This window comes from Trichosurus vulpecula, chromosome 4 (assembly GCF_011100635.1).
Source record: "Trichosurus vulpecula isolate mTriVul1 chromosome 4, mTriVul1.pri, whole genome shotgun sequence".
Lineage (NCBI taxonomy): Eukaryota > Metazoa > Chordata > Mammalia > Diprotodontia > Phalangeridae > Trichosurus > Trichosurus vulpecula.
In genome coordinates, this window is record NC_050576.1 from 100,520,522 (window position 1) to 100,532,500 (window position 11,979).

General features: G+C 40.8%; 1 protein-coding gene across 2 annotated transcripts; it reads right to left on the reverse strand.

Annotated features, from left to right (window-relative positions):
* Positions 1-4,017: 4,017 nt before the first annotated feature.
* Positions 4,018-9,136, reverse strand: ZNF281 (zinc finger protein 281). Of its 2 annotated transcripts, none has more exons than XM_036756033.1 (2): positions 9,087-9,136; positions 4,018-8,827 (listed from the first exon to the last, which is right to left on the reverse strand). In XM_036756033.1, the coding sequence occupies exon 2, from the start codon at positions 8,811-8,813 to the stop codon at positions 6,012-6,014; it is 2,802 nt and encodes a 933-aa protein (XP_036611928.1). In that variant the 5' UTR covers positions 8,814-8,827; positions 9,087-9,136; the 3' UTR covers positions 4,018-6,011. The 2 variants fall into 2 exon arrangements, with proteins under 2 accessions (XP_036611928.1, XP_036611927.1); XM_036756032.1 differs by having other exon boundaries at positions 4,018-8,831; positions 9,087-9,132.
* Positions 9,137-11,979: the final 2,843 nt, after the last annotated feature.

An 11,979-nucleotide genomic window follows, 5' to 3' on the forward strand; every position in this document is an offset into this window, starting at 1 on the left:
CCACACTAAAGGAAGTTTGAAAGGGGGAGGGTGGAAGAGGAGAGAACAAGTATTTATTGAGTACCTTTTATGTGCCAGATACTGTAAGCTAAATGCTTTACGAATATGATCTCATTTGAGAAAGTGGGACATAATTAAAGGAAGGATTTGAGCTAAATCTACTACCCTCTTAATCAATGTTAATAATTGCAGGGACCCCTCATTTTATTGTAATAAGTATCACACTCCTCACTTCATTTTTCAACTTGTTCCCCCCCCCAAACACCTTATACATGTATCCCTTACCTCTTCCCAGCAGCTCTAGGGCCCAGTCTTCCTTCTTCTTTCTGTATATGGTGAGTTGATGAGTATTCCTTCCAATCAACATACTTATCCCCCAGCTACTTCCCCACACTTCCAACTTATGGTAGAAGGCATATCTCCGCTTGAACTCGAGGATAATTCTGCAAACACTGGTTTGGAATTAATTTTTAAATAAGATTTATGCTACATAGAAATCTATTTGGCTATTTATATTTATCCCATATGATACTCAAAAGTGGTCTTACTATTTGGCATTCAATTTTATAACTCCTTTGTAAAAAACATTTTATTCACCTATGGTCCTAGAGAAGCTAATTCTTCATAAGCAAATAGTTGCAGCGGTGGATTATAGTTAAATGCACTGTTTAAATGATGTGTTGATGGAATTTACTAAGCTGTTTTGAGGTTTAATTAAATGTTTGGACTGCACTTAGTAATTATCAGATGTAAGATTTCATATACTGTGTAATAAATTCAACTCACTACACATCAGTTTAATTTGCTATGAAATTAAACAGTTTCTTCTGTATGTTAAAGTGCTCCATAAAAGCTTCTATTTGTTCCAGGTTAACTTAAATATGCCATTAGTGTCCAACATCATCTTTTAAAAATAGGTAATATTTATTTTTAACATATTTAAAAGAGACTGTATTCTAATTTTTGAAGGCAATCCTCTAGACAATGGCCCAAGAATACCCATAAGAATTAAGTAGGATCAATATATTTATAGAATTACATATCTATAAAAATATAGACACATAAAGGCTATAGGAAAATAGGAACAACCTAAGAAGGGTTAAATACTTCGAAATGTATGCCTCCTGATAATCGTTTCCTTGAAAAAAGCTGAAGTGTCATAGGACAGATGCCTTGGCCACTTACAAGTAAAGGCAGCAACAAAACTTCTAGATCTTATGTTTATAGTAATTCTCATTATTATAATAAAACAGGAGATAAGAATGTAGAAAAGAAAACAAGTCAAATAGTTGCTAAATAAAACATTTTCAAGGTTTCCAGGAGGCATCAAGCTCTTTATCATTTCACTGAAGGTACAAGAAGGTTGGTCAATTGCCATGTCTCTCTTCAAAAATACCAAGGGAGATCCCATGACAAAACATTCATGGAACATTACTGACATGACCCAGTGCAATATGATGCATGTGTCATCTCATAGCACTAACAAAGAAGCATTGCTTCACAATCTTAGTAAATAAACTCCACTGTCAGAAAGTGAGGCTTAAATACCTGTGTTTTAGTCTTAAACAAAAAAAAAAGCACTGTGAATTCTGAAAGCCAACTATTTGAAAAAAAAAAGTTCTTCAGTTCAAGTAGGAAGCCTACTAGTTTGGAGGTTAAGTATGCATGTCCCAACAAGAACATACTGATCAAAACTGACAGCAGTTCACAGTTTAAGTTATCTTAATGGAAAGGGATAGTTAAGCATCAAGAATGATGAAACTCATTTTGCATCTTTGAGCTCAGGAATAGAGCGATACATAAAAATAAATGAAGTAACCAGATTTAACCTTCTGTAGCTCTGAGAGAAAGAAAGAGGGGAGGGAGGGAGGGAGGGGTAGAGAGAGAGAGAGAGAGAGAGAGAGAGAGAGAGAGAGAGAGAGAGAGAGAGAGAGAGAGAGAATACATGAAAGTGAAACATACCACTGTTGGCAGACATTTTAAAACTACTGTACAAAATATGCATAAAACATGATCACTAATTTTTTTATGTAGGTTGAAACTGACCTTGTGTTGGCTAGCAAATTTTTAACTTAAAACTTTTAGTTGTCTAAAGACTACCATTCTAATTCATGTTGAATAATAATGGCTCTTAGATCCAAAACCACATAACTAAAGTCAGAAGAATAAGATTTCCCATCCAATTTTTAAAAAATCTTCTGAAACAATAAATGCTTATACTACTTTATTATTCTAAGAATATGGGGAAATTCTATAGTGGAAAAAAATAAGGATGAAAGAAACAAATCTGCGGGTACTTATGTGTTAGTTTAAAGTAGAAGTTCGGAGCCTAGTTGATAGTACTATGAACAGAGAGGATAGTTATAACCTGGGCTTGAAATCCCACCTGACACATTATTACCAGTGTGACTGAACAAGTGCTACAACATCTCATGTCCCCAAACAACTCTGTCAGATTAGAAGTTGCAGGGCTCCTACTCAAGCTTCATTACTGGCAGTTAGATACATCCAATGATACAACAGGTCTAGATCAAAAAAAAATTTTTAGAACCTTCAAATGAGGACCGTTAGGTGTTGGCTTATATTTGTAGAGTCCTTTAAAGTTTACTAATTGTTTGCCTCACAACAAGCTTGTAAGGTAGGGTAGCATAAGTATTAACCCCCAGCAGAGAAGGGAAAACTGCAGCTGAGAGCTTAGATGACTTTACATGCAGCCAGAGAGTGCTGGGTTGGGAGTCAGTGGACCCAGGTTTTAATCTCAGCTACACCACTAACTACCTCTATGTCCCTAGAGTATGTCACCTAAGCTCTAGGCCCTAGTTTCCTCATTTATAAACTATGAAGAGTTGTACTTGGTTATATCTGAAGTCCCTAAAGCGATAATGATATCATTTGCTCATGGTCACATGGTTAGCATGTATTTCAAACAGAATTTGAACACAGGTCCCCGGACACCAAGACCTGAAGTTTCTCCACTACAGAAAATATATATGAAGAATTGAGTTTCATAGATGCAGGAATTCCCCTTCTAGATTTCTGCTCATTTGAAGACCTTTTTCCAAAGAAATGACCAAACCTGGATATGAGCTCTACCTACACAAGAGAACAAAACATATTTACATTTCCTGATGTTTGGGGGGCCCTGGGTCTACAGCTGGCAAACTGCTGCCTAGTTTAAAAGTATACCCTTTAAACATTTGCTTAGGTATAATATATAATATTCATGTTGAAAATAGAAAGCCTCCGTCATAGACCTATCCCATTCATGTAACATTTTCCCTCCAAATTACTCATTTTGTCCACCAAATTTCCATATACAATTTTCATAATTCATAATGCTATTATATTTATAAGAGCTTATTTTCTCTGCACACTTAAGGCTGTATATGTTTATCATTATTCATTCCAAGCTCCCTTATTTAGATTTATCCAAGATCTAAAAAGCCTTCTTAACACTAACTTGATTAATAACGTGCTCTAGGTTCCTTTACTTATTTCTGGAGTTTAGAATTTTTTTTTCCCTTTAACTTCTCCAACTATGAAATTTTATCTATACTTAATATTAATTCTTTTCCACTATTATATACACTCTCAGTTTTTCCAATGCTATTACTTTAGTACAATGTTTTAAAGAATGCACTTAGGAACAAAAGAAGTTGGAAACTAAAAGTCTCTTACTTTAAGACTTAGAACATAATCTACCTGGAATAGCATCTACAATAGCCAACTCAAAAATTTCAAGAAAAAACAATTTTAATTTACAAAATATGTAATTTGTATGGTTTCACAATATTGTGCATAGCTAAAACACTAATAAAAATGAAAATATTCAAACTGATTTTCAATTACAATAAACTTGGATGCAAAGAATCTATGCTTAACACAATAAGTGTACTGAATTTTAAAAAGCACAAGTCCCATAACTGCTAGGTACAGATGATAAATATCCTATGGAATTTAGCTAATAGGAAATCTGAAAAGTATAACTTGGTATTAAGTGATATCTCCTTTCCTCAATTTTGTGATTAACAGGATTTTTTATTGGTATTAAGCTAGAGCAAACAAATCAGAATAGTACATATGCAATATTCAGTACACACAAAGTTAAAGAAATTCAAAACCTGTATAAAACAAAAAAAATTGAGAAAAATTATACAGCTTAAGAGATACAGTGGTAAAGGTCCTCTCCATCCCTTGATTACAGCTTGCACTCTGTACCTAAATAGAAGAACTTACTGCACTCAACTGTAATAAGAAATATAGACTCATGTTAGTATAGAGTGAATTTAGGGGATTAAATAAATTCTCTAAGAACCTTGCATTGGCAAACAGGTGACTTCAGTTGGTGAAAGCAGCCTAAGGAAGGGGAAGTGGAGAAGAAAAATTAACTGGTATTCTGAAACATTTTTTAAATAATTTCTTATTTTTTCAAACACTGCTTTCCTAACAGAAGTGTTGTACACTTGCACAATGTTAATTACTTTATTATACATGGAAGCCTGTAATAGGCTGATTACACAATAAGACTGCAAACAACCAGTGGTACTTTTCTGACGTCAGAAGAGTACATAGGACTGAAACATCACCAAAAGTACATAAAAAAACTCATGAGCATAAACATCAAAGTACAATAAAAAATGTAATCAGAAAAAAATACATTTGCTAAAAAGTGGTTTAGAGCAGCGCCACCGCCTATCAGTAGCTTCGAATGGCCATTAGCGTTCCTAGCAAGTTTCCATTAACTTCACAAGATCCGTGTACAATACTGACTCATGTACTCCAGAAAGTACAAGAAAGGCTGCAATTTCACAGAGGTTCTGATGTCATTAGGAAATACTGAGCTCAATTCTCATTGGTTAAGCCACCAGACAGAATTACAACCTTATTACACAGAGCTGTGAGTAAGTGGGGTTAGGATATTATTATACATGGAAACTTGTACTGGATTTACAAATGGGGGGAAGGGCATTTACACTACTGTTGACTATTTGATGCCATAAGACATATAAAAAGTACATAATGAATTATGTTTTGGAATGTAAATCATTTAAAAATTCAAACTGTCAAGATAGGGAGAAGGGAACAAGGAGAGTAGGCCCAAGAACCTTGAAGAACAGGGTTGAGGGCAAAGACAAAACATAAAGAGGTGTGTGATATATTAGAAGACAAGTAGAAGAGAAAATGTTTTAAACCATGTATAATAAATGCATCCCCAAAATTTATATTAATTACATAATACCATCTTATGGTTCTTATGATACGAACCAACCACTTGGGTTTCAATTTCTGTTGATGTCACTAGAATCTCTTAATGGAATTACAGCCTTGTTATAGTTGGGATGAGGGGAGGGCGCTTTTCATTCTTCTTTATATTAAAGCTATCATTCCAGGCTTTGATCAAAGATCCAAGAATATTTGTTCTACCAGTCTGGAATGAATGTGGTTTGGAAGATCAGAGTACATTTGAAAAGCTGCAACAAAATGTAGGTAGCCAACATCTCAGAATTTTGGATCAGCCCAGATAGAGATAGCAATTTGAAATGTTTTAGATCCCTTACTTAAATGTTGAAATGTATATCATTCTTCTATCTGCAAGTTGGATATTCCAATACAGTGATAATGTATAGAATTCCCATGCGTTATTACACTTTCCTGAGAGTAAAGCAATTAGAATAAACCTTAATCCTAGGAACAAAATTTTTTGTAGTTTTTTTTTTTTTTGCATTTAAAACTTTTGGGCTATTCCCTGACAATCTATACATGTAAATTTGATTGCTAAACATTGTCACTTTGAATGTCAAACTATTTTTAATCTATTGATTTTGATTAAAAATCATAATACAAACAGAGCTAAAATCACACTAACAAAATAAACTAAATATGAAAAGTTGCATTGAAAGGGCATGTTACATTATTCTTAATAGGATCATGTAGAAACATTCCAATGGCAGTGTTCTCAAAATAAAACAAAATTACATTGTAAGACCCCCAGCCTGGTCACACTTGGGACCTTACCTGTAACTTTGGCTGGTTGGTGTCTTTACTCTTGTACTACATGGCTCACTTACATCAGACATCATATTTGTATACCCTGAGAAATCTGACACTGAAGTCCTTACTCTATGGTCCACTTCTCCATTAGAGTTAGTGATAAAGGTCATTGGCACCCTGCTGCCCGACTTAAACTGAGAACCAAATGCCTGTGCAAAGTTCTCAATTTGATACGTTGTTCTAGGCTCTATGTCCTTCTGAGGATCTATCTGGCTAGTTAACTCCTGAGATGGAATCTGAAAGCTTGTGGAGGACTCTAAGTTTTTCTGTTCCTTCTGGCTAGTCAATTTCTGAGATGTAGACTGGTAGCTTGATGAAGTCTCTAAGTTTTTCTGTGGATCTATCAGATCATCCAGCTCCTGTGATGGAGTCAGCTGCTGATGGGTGGCCTCCAAAGCAGATAAATAAAAACCTGGTTGAGATCCAAGCAACATCCCAAAAGGAGGCTTTGGCAATGTAGTTGGCAACACTGAGGTAACAGATTGGCTGAAACCACACTCCAGGGGAGATGTAGTGTATATTTGTTTATCTGGAAATAAAGTGTGGTTGTGGAGAGTTGAAGACAAACTAACAAACTGGAAACTGGGTCCAAACGCAAAACCAGTGCTATTGGCTGATCTCTCAAAAGCTTGCTGGATGTATTTGGAATATCCTTGCAACATGTTTGCTTTGTCATTTGAAGGTGTCTGGTTGCCTGGGCTCAAATTTTCCTCTTGAACCATGTCTGAATGTTCTGCTGAGGGGTGTAAATCAACTCGTTGTTCCGTTAAATTGAAAGGATCCTCCTTCTGCCCCTCAGATTTACTGGAGTACTGGTCCAAAAGGCTTTGTAAGACTTCATCAGGGATTCCAGACTTGTCATGACAAGACTTGATCTCAGTGTTTAGAGATGAGGAATCAATAAGTGATAATGGAGCTTCATTGTCCATAACGCTCACACCTGCAGACTGGATGACAGACTGTTGGGAGGCCATGTGTCCAACATTTATAGAAAAGGCACTGTTACCACTGGCAGTTTGTAAGTATCTTCTTTTCTTTGAAAACTGCATGGCATCGTCATAGTTGCTACCTAGCTGGCCTTGCTTGCCACCTGCACCCTGGAGAAGACTAATGGCCTCCACGCTACTATTGGACACTATGCCAAGAGAACCACCTGGTTTCCCTGACAGTGATTTCTGTCCAACTATATCTGGTAATGGTGACACAAAATTAAGGTAGTTTTTGTCTGTATTTTTTCTGCTTCCTTTTTTGAAGACCAACTTTGGCACCCTTTTTTGTAATTCATCTATACCAGCGCCAATTATGCCCCCACTGGAAGACACAATAGGAATTTCTACCGTATAACTCTGCATGTTGATATTATTTGCAATTTGTGATTCATTTGCTTTACCAGTCTTATGTTCCTTGTTTTCAATAGATAAGCTCTTTGACTTATTTTTTCTCCTTGAAGAACTCGTATTTCCCTGAGACAACACAGTCAGGTTACCCATACTGTTATGGTTTGATGACCCAGGTTCTGCACTAGCTGCTCCTTTAGCTATGGCTTCACCACACGTGCGCCTGTGCTTCAACAATCTATCAGTCCTTGAAAAATACTGTTGACAAGTCTCACATTTGTATGGCTTTTCTCCACTATGTGTCCTCTTGTGTCTCTCCATATGGTACTTCTGGATGAACTTCATGCTGCACTGATCACAGCCAAATGGCTTCTCTCTACTGTGAATTTTCTCATGTCTTTGCAGCAGATATTTCTGAATGAAACCCATGCTACACTGGCTGCACTGGAAAGGTCTCTCTCCTGTGTGGATGAGGACATGTCTGCGCAGGTGGTAGGAGCTCCTGAAAGCGGCGCTACAGTGTTCGCAGATGTGAGGTTTCTGACTTGGGGAAAGAACGGAACCTTCTCCATCTCCCACCAGAGAAGGTTTGGAAGAAGCGCTCGGCTTCCTCTTGGCTTTGATTCCCTGAGATTCTGGCTTTGGCCTCTTTGCCTTTTTGACACTAGTGTCCTGCTTTGGCTCCTCGCTACCATGGTGGTCATCCGTCCGGCCACCGCTCAGCAGCACATCTCGGTGGTGCTGGGGGGGTGGGTGCTGGCCGTGCTGCTGGTGGAGGAGGCTCAGGTCCTGGATGACGCCGTGGCTCCCCCCCTCCCCGCCTCCGAGGCCCGAAGCTCGCTCCTCCGCCCCCGAGAACAGCCCTCCGTAGTGGTGGTGGTGGTGATGCTGCTGCTCCTCGGGCTCCGTGGGCTTCTCTTGTTTGATGCTCACCAGGGACTGCAGAAAGCCCCAGGAGTTCCTCTGCGGGGGGTAGGCCGCAGCCGGCGCCGCGGGCTCCTTCTTGAAAGTCATGTCCGGGGCAGGAGGAGGAGGCGGGGGAGGCTCGGCGGCCGGGGCTGCGGAGTTGGAGGCCGAGGAAGAGGAGGAGGAGGAGGAGGTCGAGGAGGAGGAGGATGAGGAGGAGGAGGAAGAGGAGGAGGATAACACGCACTGCGGGGGAGGGGCGGCCCCCACCGCCGCCCGGGTGAAGCTGGTGACCGGGGGGAGCCGGTGGTTGAACATGACCATACTCGGGGGGAAGGTGGGTTCCATCTCCGCCCTCCTGCTGCTGCCGCTGCCGCCGCCGCCGCCGCCGCCGCTGCTGTTGCCGCTGCCGCCGCCGCCGCCGCCGCCGCTGCCGCTGCCGCCGCCGCCGCTGCTGCTGCTGCTACCGCTGCCGCCGCCGCCGCCGCCGCTACTCAGGAACCCACTGCCGACTTTCATACCCCGGAGGAGGCCTGGCTGAGGAGAGGAGGAAAAGGGAGGAGAAGGGAGGGAAGGAGGAGGAACCGGGCCCCGGGGCCGGGACCACCGCGGCGCTCAGACCCCGCCGCCGCCACCGCCGCCGCTGCCGCCGCCGCCGCCGCCGCCGCCGCCCAGACCGCAACGCGCCCGGCGCTTATCCCCGGCCGCCTCCGGCCCCAGCGCGCATGGTACGGCGGCCCTACCCCGGGCCTCCCCCCTCCCCCCTCTCCGGCCCCCAGCAGCAGCACTTACGGGTCCCGCCGCCGCCACCGCAGCCGCCGTCGCCTCCAGTTAATAAAAATAACGCCGAGTCCTCTCCACAATGGAATTAAAAGCCTCCCTGGCACTGCGCAGGCGCGGCGCGGGGTCTGCTGGGAACTACTCGACCCGGCCAGAGGGGAGCTCTGGGGAGCCAGGGCGCCTGCGCAACAGCTTCCGCCCGGCCGGCCTGTCAATCATTCGGGCGGTTGGGCCCGAGGGTTGGGGCCGACTCGTGTGGGGCGGGTGGGGCGGGGACTTGTGAGGTGACCGGCGGGGTGGGCCTGGGCTCTGGCTAAGGGGAATGAGGGCCCGGAGCTTGTAGGGCCTTTAGACGTGCAACTGGCAGGGCCAGACGGGACGACGACTCGGGAGTGGAGTCACCAGGGCTGCCTGGCAGGAAGAAAGAGGGCGCTCGGGAAAAGGAAGGAGGCAGACGGGGAAGGGATGGGAGGTAAAGCGGGGAGCACAGGGGGACCTAGCCCGTGAGCGGGTTGCTCGAGATTAGACGAGAGCACCCCCTTCAGACACCCCCCCCCAAGTCCTTTCGCCCCTGTGTTAGTTCGTGAGCTCTGGTACCCGGTTCATTTGCAGTCGTGGGAGTGGCTCACTTTGAAAACGCAATGGGGTACCTCTGCCAAAAAAAAAAAAAGGTTGCTGTCTTACAGCCAACCTACCTGAAGGCTACTCAAAAAGGAAACCGCTTGCAATCCGAGTTCAGCCGCCCTATAAAACACACGCCCACACGCACTTCATCATCATTAAACGTTATTTAAATGCCCACATTGCTTTGTAGGCCTTACTAATGAGCCTATTTGTCCTGTTATCTCACAGCCACTTTTCCTTTTTGAAAACTGAAGCGCCTACCCATACCACTTAGCACCTTTGGAAGACCATTGATGTCCTCCTGCTCCTCCGCCCCACCCCCATCCCTTCTTCCAAGCCAGCCAGTATCCTAAGGAGCATAGGCAAGATTATTCATTCTTCTTAAAGGACTCTCCCCAACCCAAACCGAACAAATCAACTGGACAGATATTTATTGAGCGCTTGAGAGCTAGGTGCACATCTCACTGTAAGCGCCTGGAGGGTAGGGACTGGCCTTTGCCTCTTTTTGTATCCGCTGTGCCTGGCACGGAGGAGGCGCTTAATAAATGTTGACTGAATTGAATTGATAGGGTATGCAGCCGTCTGAAGTTGCATTTTTCCTTTTAGATTACACAACTATGTCACTTTTTAAAAAAATCAAGGAAATCTGGAGCTTTGCACAGGTGCCAGGCACGTACTAGGTGTGAAATAAATGTTTCTTTACTTGAAATGCTAGAACTGTAATGATCTACCTTTTACAGTATATTTTCTGAACATAAAAATAAAACAAGATGATTTTCTTTTCTACTTTTTTCTAGTATTTTATCCATGAGCTGTAGTTTATGTTTATATAGCAGTTTATGGTATGCAAAACCTTTTCCTCACAACTACCCGGGGAGGTAGGTAACATTATTATTAAGCATATTTTACAGATGAGGAAGCTAAGACCTAGAAGAATGGAAGGACTTATCCAGTATCATACAGCTATTAAAAATGTCAAAGCTGGAAATCATAGTCATACCATGCTGACATAATGAAATTATGAATAAATATCCATAGGCCTCACTTGTTTGGCCTCAAATATTTACAAATAATTTTTAAAATATTAAAGGTGATTCACAAAAAAGAAACCAATATTTGATGAAGTATTATATTCTACATAATGTTTTTAGAGTTAAGAAAAATTAGTCCCTAATTGCATATAATTATAAATAGGGAAGTTCTGTCTCTTGAATTGTAAAACTTTAATACAGTCAAGTGTAGCTAAGTGTTAAAAGAATGACTGGAAATTCAAAAACTTAAAACAGCAGTAAAATATTAGTCAATGCCTATGAGAAATGAGTCTGTCCCTTTATTCAGGGTGTCTGTGTTTAATGGTAAGCTGGGATGCATATAAGCTAGTCCAAGCATGAAGGGCAGTAGGACACTCATATGGAAAGCCAACTTTGTCCCTCAGTTATCAAGATAAGAAACCTGTCATTTCTCTCATTCACTCTGTCAGCCTTGAGATACTCCAAGCAGACTTACCTCTGTGTTGTACACCCCATATATCAGGAAGATGACGAGACCCTGTAAAATAAAATGGAGGGGAAAAGCTGTTAACTCTAATCATTTCAGCAGTAGAAATACCTGAAATAAACTTTCCTGGGAACAGACAAAAGAAGACACACTTCATCAAGGTCAATTTATTTTTCTATTTTTCAACATTATAAGCTGTACCTTGAACATTTATTTGATAACATGGGACTGCATTTTGCCTATGGCATTTTGTGCTATTCACTTCTTTGGAAATAGGAAAAGATGTCACCAATAGTGAAGCTTATTAATTAGAAAAATTCTTATGCTTTCCTCTGAATAATCTTTGCTCAATGAATTAAAGATGAATTCAGAAATGTCACCCAAATAATTTTAGAATCATTAGTGAACTATTAGTATTTCTAAATACCATAAAAATTTAGTTACAGTAAGTATGTAAGCCATATCTCGGATAAATAATCTTTTATTAAAACGTAAAATATCTTATAGGAAAAGAATAGGATAATAAAAACACTAACATTTAAATTAATTTTCAAATGTAGCTGTTGTGTTTCTTTATTTTAAAAAGCTCCTAGTTTGGAATCTATTAGGAAATATGCTACTTAACCCTATATTTGATACTTCTCCACATAATTATAGAATACTTAGCTCATTGCAAATGTCATAAAGGAAGGTTTTGGGCAACCATACCTAAACATAAAAACTCATTAGAAATTAGAATACTGAACTCTCAATTTTCCATAGAAAATATATGACAATTACTAAC